The 20,977-nt window shown below is 48.3% G+C and overlaps 1 protein-coding gene across 4 annotated transcripts in view; it reads left to right on the top strand.

The window, feature by feature from the left end:
* The window catches only part of ADCY4 (adenylate cyclase 4), a 70,437-nt gene that overhangs the window by 23,067 nt on the left and 26,393 nt on the right, over window positions 1–20,977 (top strand). For all 4 annotated transcript variants that reach the window (XM_083471115.1, XM_083471113.1, XM_083471114.1 and 1 more), the window contains exons 3-14: window positions 3,261–3,458; window positions 4,711–4,872; window positions 6,095–6,244; window positions 7,274–7,428; window positions 7,584–7,695; window positions 8,410–8,537; window positions 11,137–11,295; window positions 12,493–12,625; window positions 13,862–14,044; window positions 18,819–18,862; window positions 20,003–20,089; window positions 20,810–20,879. In XM_083471115.1, coding sequence (XP_083327241.1) covers window positions 3,261–3,458; window positions 4,711–4,872; window positions 6,095–6,244; window positions 7,274–7,428; window positions 7,584–7,695; window positions 8,410–8,537; window positions 11,137–11,295; window positions 12,493–12,625; window positions 13,862–14,044; window positions 18,819–18,862; window positions 20,003–20,089; window positions 20,810–20,879 — 1,581 coding nt within the window. The remainder of the gene's footprint in view (window positions 1–3,260; window positions 3,459–4,710; window positions 4,873–6,094; window positions 6,245–7,273; window positions 7,429–7,583; window positions 7,696–8,409; window positions 8,538–11,136; window positions 11,296–12,492; window positions 12,626–13,861; window positions 14,045–18,818; window positions 18,863–20,002; window positions 20,090–20,809; window positions 20,880–20,977) is intronic.

Here is a 20,977-nt window from a genome sequence, read left to right as displayed (position 1 = left end):
GCGCCTGCACCTGTGCCAGATCCTCAGGAGCAGGCACCAGGTGAATCCACTCTGGCTCCAGAGGTGGTTGAGGACTCAGTGCCTACAGGTGAGTCTCCCCCTGGGTCCAGTAACCCTTCAGCCTCTCCTGAACTGCAGAGGCTCAGGGCAGAGAGGCGAAGGGAACTGGTTTCTCCCAGGAGGAGTGCTCGCCTTAAGGCCAGGAGAGGTGGGTCTCCTGGGGGCTGGGGCTGCCCCTGGCCTCAGAGAAGATAAAGGCCAGTCAGCCCGGTCCCAGGTTGCGGGAGCCACGCCATTGAAGAGCTGTTTCGGCCAGCATCCAGTCCTGTTCCCTCAGAGTTCCTGTCCTTGCCCGGCTTCTCGCTGTGGACCCCGCTTTGCCCGAGGAGGACTGTCTGCCGACCCTCAGCTCAGGTCCTGGACCTTGCCCCATGGTAACCTCCCCCCTGGACCAGCACAAAGAACTTGGTTATGGGTGGGAGAGCTCGTGGCCTTCCAGATGTTGTTTCAACTCCCATCATCCATGCTGATGGGTTTTTGGAGCCCAAGAACATCCAGAGGACTACGCAGGTTCTCCATCCTTAGATGAGGTGGTTGGGAGAATAGTTGAGTTTGGTGGAGGGACCATAGCTCAACAGCAGAAAGTCCTCAGTTCAGTCCCTGGCACCTCCACTTCAAAGGATCTGGCAGCAGGCAATAGAAAAAGCGGAGTAGATCTTGGTGGGCAGACTTCAGGCTTGCAAGATCTTTTTTGGGTCCCTCCAGACATCCTCTTTATTTTCCATGATTCGTAGTCATGATGGTTCCAGGAAGGATATATGCCAGGCTGCTTTCATTTTTTTATTATTATTAAGTTTATTTTACAACACATATACACACACACACTGATAAAAATGCACAATCAAAAACAAAAACTGAAATACAAATAAAACATAATAACATGTGCAAACTTACACAGGTCAAATAATCAACAGAATATATATATCATATTTCAATTCTTCTTTTCTTCCAGTTGACTTCCTTCATCCTAAACACGGTTCTCTTTTCGTTTTTGGTAAACTGTCTCCTTAGTTTATTATTACCCCTTTTTCTTTCTATTTTTAGCTTTTATACTATAATTTATTTTGCAGAAGTTAGTTGAAACAAATCAAAGTATTAATTTGAGGACACTGCTTTTTCAGGTATTCTCTATATTTTCCCCATATTTTTTAAAAATTTTTGCTTGGGCTGACACCTAATGGCTCCTGTCAATCTAGCCAATTCAATATACAGTGGACCCTCCAGATATGAACATAATTCATCCCGGGGGTCCGTACTTACCCTGAAAAGTCCGTATCCGGAGGCGCCACTTCTGTGCTCGTGTGTGCCTTGATAGAGCTCTTATGTGCACAGGGTGAAACCTGGAAGTATACACTTCCGGGTTTGCCACGTTTGTAACTAAAATTACGTTACCCAAAGATAACATAACCCAAGGTACTACTGTAGTCAAATAATTTATCCTGCCACACTTTTTTTGTTCCTATGGTTTCTTTTTTCCAATTTTTGCCAGTTATGGTTTCTTTTTTCCAATTTTCTCGCAGCCCCTGTAGCGTACAGGAATATTCTCTTGTTTTTTTCTGGCTATATCTGTGTCTAATATCCCCAATAAAAAAAGCTTCTGTTTTCTTAACAAAGTTTTGTTTAGCTCTTCATACACCATGCTGCCATGCTGCTTTCAGTACCATTAGTGCCTGCAAAAGTTTTGAGGCAGACAAACTGCTTTGTTTCCAATTGGTGCATGCCCCCATGACTTCCTGCTGCAATCCTCTAACTCAGGGGTCAGCAAACTTTTTCAGCAGGGGGCCGGTCCACTGTCCCTCAGGCCTTGTGGTGGGGCCAGACTATATTTGAAAATAAATGAATGAATTCCTATGCCCCACAAATAACCCAGAGATGCATTTGAAATAAAAGGACACATTCTACTCATGTAAAAACATGCTGATACCCGGACTGTCTGCGGGCCGGATTGAGAAGGCAATTGGGCTGGATCTGGCCCCCGGGCCTATCCATGCTCTAACTTCTCATATCACGAAAGATCGGGATTGTTGTTGTTTCCAGTTCCACTTTTGTTGCACTACGGCTCTCAGCACTCTTAATATACTGCTCCCAGGATTCTTTGAAGAGAAGCCACGATGCTGCGTTAAATGTGCAATGCATTTGGGGGCCTCGTTTCCCATCAGCGCATGTCCTGTAACTTTCTTCTGAAAGCTTCCTGGGCTTTGGGGAGGATTGTGCCAGTCCTCTGACAGGATGCTGGAGCCCTGCTGCCTCCTTCCTAAAGTCGGGCCAGATTTGGGAAGGTGGAAGAAGGGCTCCTGGCCCTTCAGGGGACTAGCCTAGTCCCCTTAGTCCACAAACCGCACACCCAGGGCCAGATTTTGGTTTGATGAGGCCCTAAGCTACTGAAGGTAATGGGGCCCTCTTATATGTCCAGCTGTCAACAACAAATTGCCACTGTTTTTTATGTTGAATATATGCTATATGGTAATTTATGGACCTAACAGGTATCTAAGGCCATTGCACATAACAAAATATGTATTTTATCAAAGTAATTGTTGAACTGAAATACAAGTAAGAACATAGCTGTCAATGTTTTCCCTTTTTTAAGGGAAATTCCCTTATTCCAAATAGGATTCCTCGCAAGAAAAGGGAAAAGTTGACAGCTATGATTAAGAAGAAGTATATATTTTTTTGGGGGGGGGCAAGAGAGTGGGGGCCTAAGCTATAGCCTGTTTAGCTTGTATGTAAATCAGGCACTGTGCACACCACTGACCTTGAGATTAAGAGGAGGAAGCTGACAGGTGCCGCCAAACTCTGGACTGTTTGAAAGTACAGGCAGCTGTGGGATGGCAGACTGTGGTGATGGGCACCGTTTCCTTAGCCTCCATTGAGCCGTAGCACAAAGTCCAAACCGCCAGCTGCACTGCTCTGTTTGCTGCTGCATTGAACATACAGAGCTGCATTATACTGCGCCTGAGCACTCCTGCATCTGCCCGGGAATTCTGTGCTTCATTCAGAGTCTCTAGCACTGATGTTTCCCATCCTGGTGTTCTGACTCTCTGACAGGGGATGCTGGCCTAAATTTGAGATTTTTCTCTTTTTTTGCGTTCAAAGCATTTGCTCTACTATTGAGCGCAGTGCCCCCCTAGTGGTATAACTCAAGCCAATGCTGCAAACCAGCACAAACAGAATTGTTCGTTTAATTCCCCTTTTCTCTCCAGGATTTCTCCTCCAACCTGGGCTTCCTGATTACATTATTCGTTGCCCTGGCAATCTTCAGCCTCATCCTGATCCTCGTGTGCATAGAGAGCTTCTTCCAGCAATGCACCCGGATTTTTTCCGCCATCATCTGGACCTGCCTGATGACCATGGGCTATGTCTTTGTCTTCACCGGAGGGGTGGTCAGTGCCTGGGATCAGGTGAGGGGCCCAGGCTGCATCCTGAAAATTAAAATGACGAATAGGAGGAGCCTTCAGATACCTGAGTGTAGGCTTGAGGGGGCCTCAGCGTAGTGCTCTTTGAACCTATCCCCCCCTTCTGCATTGGTAGCCCTCTTCTGATTGACATCTGTGTAGAGCCGGGAGCATGCCGTTATACCGTACTGGCCTGAATATAAGCCTCACTTTCCCCCCAGATTCTGACCGTGAAAGGTTAAAGTGTGGCTTAAATTCGCGACCTTACAAAAATTGGCTTTTACCATATCACTGCTGAAACAGGCATACGGTAAAACGGAACGGGTGTGAGTGCCTGTGAAATTTTAAGGGCGCGGCTTATATTCAGGTATTACAAGAAAACCAAAACACCAAACCGGCTTGCAAATATAGAGGACAATTTTACTTAGTTCAGCAAATTAAAGTGCAACGTGTATATCAAAGCCTGGAGATACTTATAGACATACAGTCAACTAATAGCACAACTCTGCCAATAATGTATATAAAAATAGTGTCATAGCACAGTTGAAACAAAGAAAATCAGTTAGTTATCTACTGGAAGCACAAAGTCATGTAAGGTTGCAAGAAAGGGTTCTTCACATGGCCATATGTAGAGGCAGGGGCCATGTTCAAAGAACATCTAGACAGGAATTGTGCACCTGGGACTGGGCAACTGGGGGGGAGGGGCGCCGGGTGGATCTTTGCACCCCGGTGCCACATATGCTTAAGACAGCCCTGCCTCCATTTGCAGCCCTACTTGTAGATTGGTGACTGATATGGAAGAAACAGATGGATATTATGTGTGGAAAAACTGGGAGTAGGCAAGTTCTTTACAATGGGTCTGAGGGATGCTTGTTCCAAAGTCAGCATGAATGTGGCAGAAACCATTTTAGCAGATTCTGGCCCACATAGGACCAGTCTGGATAGTTAGCCTTGGTAAAGACTTGATGTTTTCATCCCCCCAAAAGTTTTTGAGTTTCTGCTGAAATGAGGTTGTATTTTAACCTTGTTTTTAAGTTGTATTTCAATCAACTTGTTTTATATTTGGTGTTAGCCACCCTGATCCCGGTCTTGGCTGGGGAGGGCGGGGTATAAATAAAATTATTATTATTATTATTATTATTATTATTATTATTATTCCCTGACCCCCAATTTTCTTTCGCCGACTAGTGGAATTTACACATTCCTAATTTCCCTCCTGTCACATGGAGAACTGACGCCGCATTCTTTTCTCCCAAAGGTCTCCTTCTTCCTCTTCATCATCTTCACCGTCTACACCATGTTGCCCGTTGGCATGAAAGATGCTGTGGCTGCCGGCTTGGTCTCCTCCCTCTCCCACATCGTCGTCCTGAGCGTCTACCTCTCTCTGGGGCGCGGCTCACGGTCGGAGCTAGCGCTGCAGGTAAGTGGGGCCCTGTCACCCCATCCGTGCTTCGCATCACAAGGTGGGCCGATGGGATATTCCTGGGAAATCCTGTTGTGTGTGGGGAAATTCACTTTGAGGGACGCTCACAGCAAATTCAGCATGAGTCTGACCTCATTCAGTAACGCATTACCGGAGTCCAATGGAGTTTGTGAGAGCATTTCCATTAGCACACATCATCCTAGCTGCTTCATCCTCTTAGCTGTACATCATCTTAGCTGTACATCATCTTAGCTGCTTCATCCTCTAGCCAACCAGCTTCTGCCACCCTGGCATCTCACCACCTCTTCATCCAATCACAGTCTTTGAAATCGCTTATTCAACCCAAGCTTTTTGCTGTACATTCAGTGCCTTCCTTGCACTTTGTCTGGAGTTGCTTTTCACTCTAACAATCAGCGTTGGGCTGCTCTTAAACCAGATCTGTGGTCAGGCTGCACTCTTGCATGGTGACGCTGGCCTTACTGATAACGGGCCTTGCAGAATTTCTACCCTGAGGTATTATTACATTTGTATCCCACATTCTGTCCAAGGAGCTCTAGGTTGTAGACATGGTTCTCCCCTTAAACTCCACAACAACCATGGAAGGCAGGCTAGGCCTGTGGAAATTGCTTCCAAGGAGTGTGGTGGAGTCTCCTTCTTTGGAGGTCTTTAAGCAACCATATGTCAGGAGTGCTCTGATGGTGTTTCCTGCTTGGCAGGGGGTCGGACTCGATGGCCCTTGTGGTCTCTTCCAACTCTATGATTCTATGATTCTAGGCTGAGATTCAGTACTGGCCCGAGGTCACCAAGGGAGTTTTGTGGCTGAATGGGGATTTTAACCTTGGTCTCCCACACTCCTATGTCTCATCCAGACTTCCTTTTGTGCCATGATTTCCATGTCTAAACAGGGTTTTGTTTTGTTTTTTGGTCCCTGTGCTTTCACTGGGAAAACACACATTTTACTGCTGAAAACCTGACTGTGATTAAACAATGAAATGTGGATTTTCCCAGGGACAGCTTGGGGACCAAATAAAATAAACACAGAGCTTTAAAGCCCAGATCTGGGCCTAGAAACATGGCACAAGAGGAAGTTGGATGAGCCCCTCGTCTGATACGCAAAAAAGTACACCGCACTGGCTTCTCTTTCCACCACTGCACTGTGTCACGATCGCCTCCCAGTCTTTCTTCGTCTTACATCTTCTCTTTTTGTACCTGCCTCCAGCTCCTGGCCAATCTCGTCATCTTTGTCTGCGGGAACCTGGTGGGTGCCTACCATAAGCACTTGATGGAGGTGGCCTTGGGGGAGACCTTCCACGAGACCTTCAACCTCATCCAATCCCGAGTCAAGCTGGAGTCTGAGAAGAGGCACCAGGTGAGTACAGAGAATGGCTTTGCGCACAGAAGGTTCCATTCCAGGTAGGGCAGGCAAAGGATTCCAGCCCAAAGCCTTGGGCAGCAGCTGCCAGTCCGTGAAGACGAGTCTCTCCCAACCTGTGGCCCTCCAGATACTGCTTGACTACAAATCCCATCATCCCTGAACATAGGCTGTGCTGGCTGGGGCTGATGGGATCGTAGTCCAAAACACCTGGAAGGCACCAAGTTGGGGAACATTGTAGATAATATTGAGCAGGATGGACCGACCATCTGACATGGTAGAGTAGCTTCCTATCATCCTATGTCCTGGATCAGGCCCTTCTGGCTTGCATCCATTCCGTCAGGCCTTTGAGTTACACACAAGAGAGATGTCAGAGCTTAAACCTTCCTGGAGGTTACCAGTAAAGGTTGGACGTTCTTCTGCCCATGCACAGAGGAGCTATTTTCCTCTCTAATCATAGACAAAGAAAGGCCCCTTCGAACTCATTGCACGGGGAACTCCCAGGTTCTGACACTTGTAAAAAGAGTTCAGCAACAAACCAATTAATGCTGAAGGTAGCATAGCATTCATTCAGTTCAGTATTGGAAGTCCCTAAACTGACTTAGGGAGGTGGGTGGCACTGTGGGTTAAACCACAGAGCCCAAGACTTGCCTATCAGAAGGTTGGCGGTTCGAATCCCCACGACAGGGTGAGCTCCCGTTGCTCGGTCCCTGCTCCTGCCAACCTAGCAGTTTGAAAGCACATCAAAAGTACAAGTAGATAAATAGGTACCGCTCCAGTAGGAAGGTAAACAGCGTTTCCGTGCGCTGCTCTGGTTCGCCAGAAGCGGCTTAGTCATGCTGGCCGCATGACCTGGAAGCTGTACGCCGGCTCCCTCGGCCAATAAAGTGAGATGAGTGCTGCAACCCCAGAGTCAGCCATGACTGGACCTAATGTTCAGGGGTCCCTTTACCTTTACCTTTTTATAAACTGACTTGGTTGTTCCTAATTCCTCCTACCACCACCTTGCTGTGCTGATCCTCCTAGGAGCATCTGCTTCTCTCCATCCTTCCTGCCTACATTGCCTTGGAAATGAAGGCCGAGATCATCGAGAGGCTCCGGGATGGAGGCCAGGCCCAGCACCATCACGAGGGCACCAATAATTTCCACAACCTCTACGTCAAGCGCCACGAAAACATCAGGTACTTGCTTTTGATGCCATCTGTCATCTACAAGATTGCCCAACCTGATGTATGTGGATTAGGGCTGAACAATTGGGAGGTGGTTGGGTGAATCCCACTCCATCGCATGGTTCCACCGAACATCTTTTGTTTCTCTCTGCCTTGCCCTCTCGCAGCATCCTATACGCCGACATTGTTGGGTTCACGCTCTTGGCCAGCGAATGCTCCCCAAAGGAGCTAGTCCTCATGCTCAACGAACTCTTTGGCAAGTTTGACCAGATTGCCAAGGTGAGTAAGAGAATATCTTCCCTCCATAAATACCCTTCCCGTGCCTTAAAAAAGGTTGCTCTCTTTAGATTGGAGTCAGGGAACCTGATGTTGTAGGAATACAACTCCCATCACCCCTGGTCATTGGCTGATGTGAGGTGGAGTCCAGTGACATGCAGGGAAATCTTGTACACAAGAAGCTGGTGTAAAATTAAGTTAAACTGGCAAAAGAGTGTCCTATATCCAAACGCCAATCTGGAGCCGATCTGCTGGCTGAGCTGGACTAAGCTTTGCAGAGAGAAAACAAGCCTTTAAACAGAGTTAGAACACCCTTTTTGCAGGCTTAACTTATACCAGGTTCCCAGGTTACATGACCCAGGTGAACAGGCTTAGGATGCAGCCTAAACCCCCTTTTCCAGGATTTATGCCAGCCCCCTCCCCCAAATCCTGGGTGGTGCAGTTGTTAAGGGTGCTGGGATTTCTTAGAAGACCCCCTGCTTCCTATTCCCCTCCCAGAGCTACAATTCCCAGAGCGGATTAACAATCAGTGCCTTTCTTCAGGGAAATTTGGGGAAATTGTGCTGTGGTGGCCATAGAAACATTCTACCCCTCTGTGCAGAAATGGTACCCTGGCTGAGCAGCCCTAAGCCAGTGAGTCATGATGTGTACGTTGCCAAGGAAACCGAGATGTTGTCTCAGGTGGCAAACTTCATCCTCAACCCTGTTCCCTCTCAGGATAACGAGTGCATGAGAATCAAGATCTTGGGCGACTGCTACTACTGCGTCTCTGGGCTGCCTGTGTCGCTGCCCAACCATGCCCGGAACTGCGTCAAGATGGGCCTTGACATGTGCCAGGCCATCAAGTGAGTGGAGTGGGGGAGGCAGTTGGCAGGTGAAATGAGAGGGTGGGGGAGGAAAAATTGGGGGAAGGATCCCAAGTCATGAATGAGGTCTGAGCAGCAGCAACATTGGGGTGCTCTGGTTTGGTACATGTGCCATTCAAGATCTACAACTCCATCCTTTAATGTTATATAACATATTGGTGGGACGCGGGTGGCACTGTGGGTTAAACCACAGAGCCTAGGACTTGACGATCAGAAGGTTGGCGGTTCGAACCCCCGTGACGGGGTGAGCTCCCTTTGCTCGGTCCCTGCCCACCTAGCAGTTCGAAAGCATGTCAGAGTGCAAGTAGATAAATAGGTACTGCTGTGGTGGGAAGGTAAACAGCGTTTCCGTGCGCTGCTCTCATTCGCCAGGAGTAGCTTTGTCATGTTGGCCACATGACCCAGAAGCTGTACACCGGCTCCCTTGGCCAATAAAGCGAGATGAGAGCCGCAACCCCAGAGTCGGTCACGGCTAGACCTAATGGTCAGGGGTCCCTTTACCTTTACCTAACATATTGGTAAGCTATATTGTAAGTTATATATGTTTAAAGAAGTTTTTAATATTTAATGCTGTATTGTTTTAAACATTTGATTGGGAGCCGCCCAGATTGGATGCAGAAACTCAGCCAGATGGGCGGGGTATGTATATATAAATAAGCAAATAAATAAATAAATAAATAAATAAATAAATAAATAAATAAATTCCACAGATAATTCACCTTTAAAGTCCCAAATGTCCTGGGCCCAGGTTACTTCAGGGACTCTCTCTCCCAGTATGAGCCTGCAATCTCTAGATTAGTGGTCCCCAAGTTTTTCAGGCCATAAACTCATCCCTGGTGCTCCCCTACCCTACAAAAATATATTATTTAGAATAGTGCTTTGCATGGCCTACTAAGGAAGATAGTAACACAATAAAATTCAAAACAGTAACAATGAATTGCACGTTTATTCAAAACTATTTAGTTTAATTAATTCAACAAAATCAGTGAACTCAATACAGTGATACCAGCCATGACTAATGGCTACCTTTGAACAATTTAGAATTGTACATATGAATGTGACCAAAGGAAAGAGCTCTGGAAGCAACAAGAGCCATAAAACGTTGCATATGAACAGAGGAAGGTGTTTTGCTCTAGCTCTAGCCTGGCCAATCATGAATAAGAGATCAAAGCACTGGGAGGGACCCACCTCCAGTGCCCCACTGCCATCCCTTGCCTCTTAGTGCCCCCTAGGTAATCCCACCTCCGGGGTGGAGACAATACCACCCACTTTGAGAACCGTAGCTCTGGATAAGACTTCTTCAACCTGATGCCCACTTACTCATCTCAGATCTTGTTGGACTCCAACTCCCATCAGCCCCAGCCAGCATAGTCAACAGGCAGGGTTTATGAAAGATGTAGTCCAGCAACATAGAATCATAGAATTGTAGAACTGAAAGGGAGCCCAAGGGTCTTCTAGTCCAGCCCTCTCTGCCCAAGGTGGGGCTCAAACTCAGAACCCCGAGATTAAGAGTCTCATGTTCTACCAACTGATATTTAATCACTCCCTGACCTCTTTTAAAACAGGCTAGTAGAATGTTACTGACTTGACAGGGATGTGGGTGAGCCTCTTGGGCTTGGCAATTGGAAGGTCAGTAGTTCGAATCCCCACAACAGAGTGAGCTCCCGTTGCTCTGCCCCAGCTCCTGCCAACCAAGTTTGAAAGCACACCAGTGCAAGTAGATAAATAGGTACTGCTGTGACAGGAAGGTATATGGCATTTCCGTACGCTCTGGTTTCTGTCATGGTGTTCTGTTGCGCCAGAAGCGGTTTAGTAATGCTGATCCGTAACCCGGAAAGCTGTCTGTGGACAAACACCAGCTGCCTCAGCCTGAAAGTGAGATGAGCACCGCAACCCCATAGTCACCTTTGACTGGACTTCACTGTCCAGGGGTCCTTCACCTTTTACCTTTTGTGTTGTTGTTTAGTTGTTTAGTCATGTCCGACTCTTCATGACCCCATGGACCAGAGCACGCCAGGCACTCCTGTCTTCCACTGCCTCCCGCAGTTTGGTCAAACTCATGCTGGTAGCTTTGAGAACACTGTCCAACCATCTCGTCCTCTGTCGTCCCCTTCTCCTTGTGCCCTCAAATCTTTCCCAACACCAGGGACTTTTCTAGGGAGTCTTCTCTTCTCATGAGGTGGCCAAAGTATTGGAGCCTCAGCTTCATGATCTGTCCTTCCAGTGAGCACTCAGGACTGATTTCTTTATGAATGGATAGGTTTGATCTTCTTGCAGTCCATGGGACTCTCAAGAATCTCCTCCAGCATCATAATTCAAAAGCATGAATTCTTCGGTGATCAGCCTTCTTTATGGTCCAGCTCTCACTTCTATACATCACTACTGGGAATACCATAGCTTTAACCATATGGACCTTTGTCAGCAAGGTGATGTCTGACTTGCTATTTTAATTTCTGAAATACTGTACGGAGGTGTCCCCCCCCCACACACTTTTAATCGCTTCCATTTAATTCGTTACTAATTTGGATCAGGCATTTTAAACAAACTTATTTTGTCCTGTTTGTCCTCTCACAAATAGGAAGCTGCGTGATGCCACTGGAGTGGACATCAACATGAGAGTTGGAGTCCATTCGGGGAACGTCCTGTGTGGGGTGATTGGGCTCCAGAAGTGGCAGTATGACGTCTGGTCCGATGATGTGACGCTAGCGAATCACATGGAAGCAGGAGGTGTGCCAGGGTGAGGGAAGCGACATGGTGAGAGGGAATGCTCCACTTTCGTCCAGCAAAGCATTTGGTTCTTGCGTATGCAAGATTGGATGCTGCCCCCTAATGGCCTAGCAAGGAATCTCAGCAACAACCCAACAAATACAGGGGTACCTCCGTTTATGAACTTAATCTGTTCTGGAGGTCCGTTCTTAACCCGAAACCATTCTTAACGTGAGGCGCGCTTTCATTAATGGGGCCTCCTGCTGCTGCCACGCCGCCGGCACCCGACATCCTCTCATATCCTGGGGCAAAGTTTGCTACCCAGAACACCTACTTCCGGGTTAGCGGAGCTCATAACCCAAAGCATTCGTAAGGAGGACGGTACGTAACCCGAGGTTCCACTGTAACTGATGATACACATTTTTTACTGTGTTGTTATTTGTGGGACAGAGTGCCCTTGAGTTATTGTATAATGAACAAGTGTCCTCTGTCTGTCCATTCTGTTGTACGGTGGTACCTCGGGTTACATATGCTTCAGGTTACAGACTCCGCTAACCCAGAAATAGTACCTCGGGTTAAGAACTTTGCTTCAGGATGAGAACAGAAATTGTGTGGTGGCGGCACGGCAGCAGCGGGAGGCCTCATTAGTTAAAGTGTTGCTTCAGGTTAAGAACAGTTTCAGGTTAAGAACAGACTTCCAGAACGAATTAAGTACTTAACCTGAGGTACCACTGTATACAGTGGTGCCCCGCAAGACGAATGCCTCGCAAGACGGAAAACCCGCTAGACGAAAGGGTTTTCCGTTTTTGAGCTGCTTCGCAAGACGAATTTCCCTATGGGCTTGCTTCGCAAGACGAAAACGTCTTGCGAGTGTTCCGATTTTTTTCCGCTTCCCCCCCTTTTTCTAAGCCACTAAGCCGCTAATAGCCTTTTAGTCGCTAAGCCGCTAAGCCTTTAATAGCCGCTAATCTGCTAAACCGCTAATAGCGCTAAGCCGCTAATAGGGTTGCTTCGCAAGACGAAAAAACCGCTAGACGAAGAGACTCGCGGAACGGATTATTTTCGTCTTGCGAGGCACCACTGTACATAGATAGGACTCCATCTGCCATCTGGGGTGACCTCTTTTGGTGCATGCCAGGAAATGTCCTAAAAGGGGGGAACTGTACCTCTGTGTCCTTGGCTGCCCTCTTCTGTATCCATCTACATTCCCATCTCTTTTCGCTTTCAGGAGGGTTCATATCACGGAGGCCACGTTGCTGCACCTGGGTGGTGACTACGCTGTGGAGGAAGTTTGTTTCTGGCCACGAGACTCTTACCTGAGGGAGAACAAAATCAAAACCTTCCTGGTCGTTGACCCCAGGGTGAGGAGATCTGCTTTGAAACTGGAGGTGGTGCATCCACTTTTTAGGGGAGAGGGAAAAAAGGAAAAAAGCTTCACCTGGACTTCCTAGTCTGTGATAGATAGTTATCAGCCAGTTTCCATCACTTCTTGGAAAGGGGATTGAGATGGTTGTGGTGGAGCAGCTGCAGGTATACTTTGGTGAAACTTACTATCTAGACAAACCTTTCCCAACCTCAGGTCCCCAAATATTGTTGGAATACAACTCCCATCATCCCTAACTAGCAGAATCAGTGGGCAGGGATGATGGGAGTTGTAGTCCAACAAGGTGGGACCCATGGTTGAGAAAGGCTGGTGTAAACCCATATTAATCTGATTTCAAACCTGGTTTTGGAACCCACCCAGCCTTGGTCGCCGTTATCAATGATCTCTACTAGGATAAGGACATTCTTGCTTCTTTTCCTGGATCTCCCCACAGCTTTTGATAACACTGGCCTCGGTATCCTCCTGGATCGGCTTTGTGAGACAAATGTTCTAGGGCTGCCATACATCCAGGATTTCCTGGACATATCTTGGTTTGGCCATCGGAAATAGCGTTCGGGTGGAATGTGTGAAAATCAGTAAAAATGTCTGGCCACCCATATTGGAAGTGTTGATTTTATGGTAAATTTCCTTTACCATAAAAGCTCAAAAACTTCAATTATTTTGGAGATTTTGCAGAAAAAGCTCAGCAACTTTGCCCTCCCCCCCAAAAAAGCTCAGCACTTTTGAAATATGGCAACCCTATTGGCAGGGGTGTAGCTAGCTGCTCTGGCACCCAGAGCGGTGGGGGAGTGGCGAGCCACCTACGGGGTGCTGTGGCGAACTGTGCATGGGGGATGCCGGGGCGATCTAAGCACGGGGGCAGCGTGGTGATCCGCCAAGGGGGACCGATCTCAGGGCACACTTTTGTCCCCCATGCTATGTAGCATCGATGTGAAGCCGTTAGGAGCTGTCATTAAGGGATATGGAGCAAAGTGTTGCCGGTGTGCTGCTGACACACAGTTCGATTTCTCCATAACACCTGAACTGGGAGTGGCTGCGCAGGCTCTAGACCAGTGTCTAAATACAGTTGTGGGTCCCTCCACCTCAGGCAGTGCAATGTGTTGGCCCTCAGTGCGATTGTGTCATTGTATGTAGTCCTCGATATATGGATGCCGCTGGCTGGGGTTTGGCACTCAGGACTTCCACTTGCTCTTCTGGTTCCTGTTGTCTTTAGGCTGAAGAAGAGACCTCCAGCGGCACCCTCTCACCTGCGCCAGGTGAGGGCTACAAGATGAGGGCCCCAGCGCGGATGACTCGCTACCTGGAGTCGTGGGGGGCAGCCAAACCCTTTGCCAACCTCAAACACCTCGACAACCTCCCCGCAGAACCGGCAGGGTTTGTCAGGAGCAACTACTCGGTACGTCCAGCAGGTTGTGCTCATGTCAATGCAAGGACATGTGCCGAGAACCCTCAAGCCATTTCAGCTGCCCCTTTTCTTTTTATATATATTTATTAATTTTTTAAACATATCATTTCCAACAATCATTTAACATAATTTCATATCATATACAGTTTTTAGACTTCCATCAACCACATCTGAAGATTTTTCAATCTTTTTCACTTGATTTACATTTCTTAATTTCTCTATTACCTTTAATAATCTTTAACTAATAACTCTCTTCATAATCTTCCTTGCAATATTTCATATAGTCCTCCTTACAAAACTTCTTGCAGTCCTGCTAGCGTATTCTGCTGATTACAGTTGCTTTTCAAATAGTTCACATATTTATTCCAGTCTTCTGAGAATCTCTGGTCCCGCAGGTTTTGAATCCTTCCTATCATCTTATCTAATTCTGCATAGTCCATTAATTTCATCTGCCATTCTTCTTTCGTCGGTAATTCTTCTTGTTTCCTGAGCTGCCCCTTCTACTGCTCTCTCTGGTCCATCTGAGCTTACATTTAAGGTTCAAAACCATGTTTTTAGACAGAAGAGCAGAAATGAGATTATCTTATCAACCACACTCACACGGCTTTGAAGCAAGGATCAAAATGCAGTGCGTGTTAAAAGCTCACAAGTCTCTTATTATCATTGTTTCATTGCATACCTATTCCTTCCTTCCTTGTTTCATTGCATGCCGGTGTGGTGTAGTGGTTAAGAGCTGTAGACTCGTAATCTGGTGAACCGGGTTCGCTTCCCTGCTCCTCCACATGCAGCTGCTGGGTGACCTTGGGCTAGTCACACTTCTTTGAAGTCTCTCAGCCTCGCTCACCTCACAGAGTGTTTGTTGTGGGGGAGGAAGGGAAAGGAGAATGTTAGCTGATTTGAGACTCCTTCGGGTAGTGAAGGAGCTCAATGTGGCATGCATCGTTCATCTCCTCCCCATTTTATCCTCACAACAGCCTTGTGAGGTTGGCTAGGCTGAGAGTGAGTGAGTGGCCCAAGGTCACCGAGCGAGCTTCATGGCTGAGTGAGGATTTGAACCTGTATCTTCCACATCCTGGTGCAGCACTCTAACCACTTGTGGGCCAGGACTGACAGACACAAAGTGCTTGTCTGCTATTTGCAGTTCTGCATTCAAGCACCAAATGTAGGAAGGGGGCGGGGGAAGGTGTTAGAGTTCACAAGTACTTTTTACATGGGGTGGGTATTGATAGTGGAGGATAAGAAAACCATCTCACTGCCGCACATGGTTTTCAGAAGCATGTCTTAAAACCACAGTTGCTTGGCTGGAAATGTCGCTCTTTGGGGGGAACCCAGCTGCCACAATTTTCTCTTCAGCGTTCTGAAAAAAATAGGGAGGAGAAGGTAAACGGCAGAAGTTCCAAAGCACCTTTCCTACGGCCATTGAGCTCTGGGATAAAATAACCTCCTCACCTGCTCACGTGCTTCTGGGAACCTCTGTTTTTTGGGGGGGAAGGGCTGTAGCTCATCTAAAGGGGAGCACATTCAACCCCTGGCTTCTCCAGGTAGGCCTGGGAGACACTCCTGCCTGAAGCCCTGGGTGGCCTCTGCCACCCGCTGCAGACAATACAGTGGTACCTGAGGTTATGTACTTACCGTATTTTTTGCCCTATAGGACGCACCTAGTTTTTTTGGGGGGGAAATCAAGGGAAAAAAATTTATTTCCCCCCCAGGTTTGCGCAGCCATCCCCAAGCTAGAAGAGGGAGACGGAGCACTTCGTCTCCCTCTTCTGCCTTCAGGGACAGCTTCCCCACTATCCCGCGAGCTTGTGGGGCTGGCGGGGGGAGAAGCAGGCTTGCTTCTCCCCCCCCCCAGCCTCCCGATCAGGTCGGGGAATAGTGGGGTGGCGGCGCTCCGCCATCCCCCTATCCCCCGAGCTTGTGGGGCTGGCGGGGGGGGGAGAAGCAGGCTTGCTTCTCCCCGCCCCCAGCCTCCCGATCAGGTCAGGGAATAGCAGGGTGGCGGCGCTCCGCCATCCCCCTATCCCCAAGAGCTTGTGGGGCTGGCGGGGGGGAGAAGCAGGCTTGCTTCTCCCCCCCCCAGCCTCCAGTTCAGGTCAGGGAATAGCGGGGTGGCGGCGCTCCGCCATCCCCCTATCCCCCGAGCTTGTGGGTGCAGGCTGCTGCCCGCAAGCCTTGCGAGCCCGCGGGACATCCCGCCGGGCTTGCAAGACTTGGGATAGCTTCCTGAAGCCTGGAGAGTGAGCGGGGTCGGTGCGCACGGACCCCTCTCGCTCTCCAGGCTACAGCGAAAGCCTGCATTCGCCCCATAGGACGCACCCAGATTTCCCTTTCATTTTTGGAGGGGAAAAAGTGCGTCCTATAGGGCGAAAAATACGGTAATTCGTTCCGGAGGTCCGTTCTTAACCTGAAAATGTTCTTAACCTGAAGCACCACTTAAGCTAATGGGGCCTCCTGCTGCTGCCGCGCCGCCAGAGCACGATTTGTGTTCTCATCCTGAAGCAAAGTTCTTAACCCAAGGTACTATTTCTGGGTTGGCGGAGTCTGTAACCTGAAGCGTATGTAACCCGAGGTACCACTGTACTGAGCAAGATGGACCAATGCTTTGACTCAGTATAAGGCGGCTTCCTAGGTTCCTAAGTTCCATTTAAGTACATGGTGTAAAGATAGAGCAGGGGGAAGCAGTTGTGTTGCAGATTCACGGCGGAAATGGCAGAGACTTCAACTAGAAACATGAATTGGACCCAATGTACCGTATTGGCCCGAATATAAGCCACACTGCTCCCCCCCCCCAAATTCCAATCGTTAAAAGTTAAAGTGTGGCTTATATTCTTGACCTTATGCCGCCAACAAAGCGGCGCAGCTCCCCCTCCCTGAAAGCAGCCTTGGGAGCGTAGGGCAACGATGCCTAGCCTGCCCGCCGTTCCCAAGCCTCCCCATAGCTGTCAGAACGAAGGGGGGGAGGGGGGAGGCTGCCGGCAAAGCAGTGCAGCTCCCCCCCCCCAGAGCAGCTCAGAAGCGCAGGGCAATGGCGACCATCCAGTCCACAGCTCCCAAACCTCCCCCAAAGTCGCCAAATTTTTAAGGTGCAGCTTATTTGTCGGTGCGGCTTATATTCAGGCCAATACGGTATTTGCAGGAAGTGTGGAAAATGAGGGAGGAGGTGCGTTAGAAGTGTCTTTTTCTAGACTCTCACAACACCACACCCCCCCCCCAAAAGTCAAAGGCATCCACAGAAAGCTGTCCAGATTTTCCAAGGACAGAAATTTCGCAGGAGAAAGTCTGGGACAGCAGCTGTTTCCAGTGAACATTGTATGGATAAGGGGGGGGGATTAAAAGGCACATGAGGGATATGCATTTCACATTAAGTGGAAGTGTGGATGGGCCCTTAGTCATCTTTCTGTTGCTAGATGCTGCCAGTTGCATGAGAATCGGGGCCGAGCTAGATGCCATGCCCTAGCCGCATGAGAGAGCATCTGCTTTGCTTCTAAAAGGTCCCTCCCCAGCTTTTCCTGGTGGGTCTAGTAATTTCCCCAGCCTGAAACCCCAGAGATGCATTTCCAGTCAGTGTCAAGAACACCGATCTAGGTGAGCCCCATAGTCTGACTCAGTATAAGACATCTTCCTGTGTGGGCCAAAGGCATCATTAGCAATGATGTCAGAGGAATTTGCAAATGAATGGCAAGTGTGGGCGCCCATCTCCTGCTGCAGGAGGAAGGACAACGGCTGAGAGGTAGAACATCTGCTTTGCGCGCACAAGGTCCCAGGTTAAATCCTCGGTGTCCCCAGATAGAAATGGGAAAGATTCCTTGTCTGAAACCCTGGAGAGCTTTTTCCAGTCAGTGTAGACACTATTGAGTTAGATGGTCTGACTTAGTATAAGGTAGCTTCCTACTTTTCTAAACCCACTCTCAACTAAAGGCAGAACCTTTAGCAGTCCCTCTGTAACAGGAACCCCCAAACTCGGCCCTCCAGATGTTTTGAGACTACAACTCCCATCATTCCTAGCTAACAGGACCAGCGGTCAGGGATGATGGGAACTGTAGTCCCAAAACATCTGGAGGGCCGAGTTTGGGGGGGGGGTGCCTGCTCTATAATGCGAATGTGCTCTAGATGTGAGATGAATATTGCAGGCTGTCCATTGGGGAGCACTGTCTAAGGGAGCTTCCAGGCTGTTGTTTCAATCACAAACCATCAAATTCAGGTTTCCAAATTAAAGTTCATCTGGAGGATTTGCCCCACAAACCTACTCTCCCCCTCCGCAAAAAAAAAGAAAAGAAAAAAGGATTAAAGGATTGTATTATTTTGCAATAAGGAAAATGATAGGAAAATGCACCGGAAAATGTGGGATAAGGTTTGCTTGATTTAGCATCCTCTTGTTTCCCTGCAAACAATTTGCTCAATAAATACCGTATTTATTGCTCTATAAGACTCATTTTTTCCCTCCTAAAAAGCAAGGGGAAATGTGTGTGTGCGTCTTATGGAGCGAATGCAGGCTGCGCAGCTATCCCAGAAGCCAGAACAGCAAGAGGGATCTCTGCACAGTTCTGGTTTCTGAGATTCAGAATATGTTTTTTCTTGTTTTCCTCCGACAAAAACTAGGTGGTCTGGCACATCTTATAGAGCGAAATATACGGTATTTGACATTGTCTAGCTTCCGTGGAAACAAATTTGGATGGAAGTTTGACAAGGAGGCTCCCTGGGAGCATTCATGCTCTCAGCTGTGTCCCTACAGTTGAAGGCAACAAGTGTTTCTGTTTCCTTGCAGGAGATCTCTCTGGGGTCCTTGAACCAGCAGAAGACCTTGGAACGGTAACAGGGGGGTATCTTGTTTAGAGGGGGAGAGGAGGAAGAGGCCGACAAGCAAATAGATTACTGAGAAAAGAATGGGGTGGTGGGGAGAGGAAGAGATACAGCAAAAAGTACATTGTGTCTGGTGTTATCGCACTGTGGATTAGAGCCAGGATGTTGCGGTCTAGCTTCCTTCTGTGGGTACTGTGATGTTCTGCAGATCTGTGGGGCTAGAGTTCTTCCATGGCTAGAACTGCATGTTAGGCCTGTGGTTCTGACAGCTGCAGAGCCACCGTGGGATGGAATGGGAATCTAGTGGAATCTGTCACAATTCCTTAGGCTTCTGTTGTCAGCTAGGTAGGTCTCTCAATGTATGTGAGCCCTAGAACTAGGCAAGGGTGCTCTGGGGCCATCTAAACCACCCCTTGTCTGCAGTAAGTTTAGTGGCACAGTGGAGAGCTGCAGAATTAATCTTGGGAGGGGAAGCAGTGGAAAGCTGGCAGACAACTGGGTGAACATCCTGTATTGACCAGACACCTCATGGTGTGTGTGTTTTGGAGTGGAACCTAATGCTGGTGTTGGACCATTCTACACCTCACCTGATTCTGAGATCCTAAGCCACCCTTTCCCAGCAGTGATGAGCTCCAGAGGTTTCTGGACTCCAGCTTCCTTCATCCCTGGCCACTGGCTATGCTGGCTGGGGCTGATGGGAGATGGAGTCCAGCAAAACCCAAAGGGTACCAGATTGTGGAAGGTTGTGCTAAACGCTTCCTAAAGCCCCTCCTATTTCCCGTTGAGTTGAGGGGAGGAATGTTGTTGTGACTTAAGAGCCCTGCCAGAAGTGGGGTTTGCAAGATGTGCGGACCAGTGTGCCATGGTGATGCCAGGTGACGGACAAGTGAGTGGCCCCACCCATCTCTCAAGATATGGGGGTTGGGAGAAGTGAGGACCTGGCCTGCCAGCTGGTAAAATACCCCCCACTTTCCCATCTTAGATGCAGAGCATTGGGAGTCCAGTTGCTTACTCAGTCGTGCCCTCTGCTGTCCATTTGTTTTATTCTCTCTGTTGTGCTGTTTGGGCATTTCATGCTGCGTTTCTTTGATTTCTGTGTGGTTCCTCAATTCTCTGCTCACTCTTTCTCCTCTCCTGGCTGTATTACAGGGGCCGTGCCCCCAGGAGCCCAGATGAAGACCTGGAAGGAGTGGACGAGAAGTTCTTTCAGCTCATCGAACAGCTTAACTCGCAGAAGTGCGTCAATGAGACTGTGAGAGGGGTGGGGTGGGGAGAGGAAAACGGAGGCACAGGAGAGAAGGAGGGATAATTACAAAATCAGATGCAACAGAGGAAAGGCCTAGCATGAAATAATGGCACACAAGAGGACATTTGGGTGAGTGCAGCTTGTCACGTCATTGCATTGCAGGAATAAGAGGAGCTGCATCTTCGAAGTTTCTGCTTCCTGCACCACTGCTACAGGAGTCCTGTTTCCTGTTGCAGTGGATCATACATAGCAAGAAAAGCAAAAAAGTAAAGAAAAGGAGCAAAGGAAAAGGAGAGAAGAACCTACCTCTTCTCCCCCAGTCACAAACAGCGCGAGGAACCAGTTCGCCTGCTGTTTGTTTTTACTGAGTTTTTGATATTTTCTTGGCAGCCTCCCAGAGTGGTTGGGGCAACCCAGTCAGATGGGCGGCATATAAATAATAAAATATTTTATTATTAAATCGTTACTATTAACTGTTTCCCAAGCCCTTTACCTATCTACTATTACATGAGATACCCAACGCCTCCCGTACGCTACTACTGTAAAACAACCATGCCCGTCTCCCTGTTTGACTATGAGTTTGTGGGTTGCAAAGGAATCTGGGGCCAAATCTAATCTCCATTTTAAGGAGAGGTACATGGGCGGAAGCAGGTGGGAATGTTGCCCAAGGAAAAAATCTCCCATTTCCCCCCCACACTTCTCCCCTGCAGGCAATGGAAGGAATCAGAAGATTTGAATCGCATCACTCTGTACTTCAAGGAAAAATCCCTTGAGAAGGAGGTAAAGGACTTGGGTGTTCTTTTGTTTGTTGAACGCTCCAATATGACGTCAGGCTCGCCCCTACCATTAGGCAGAGTGAGGCTTCAGGTGGCAAATGT

This window comes from Podarcis liolepis (genome assembly GCF_965112155.1).
Source record: "Podarcis liolepis genome assembly, chromosome: 13".
NCBI lineage: Eukaryota > Metazoa > Chordata > Lepidosauria > Squamata > Lacertidae > Podarcis > Podarcis liolepis.
Note: the sequence above shows the minus strand (reverse complement) of the source record. Positions and strands in the feature narration are given on the sequence as shown.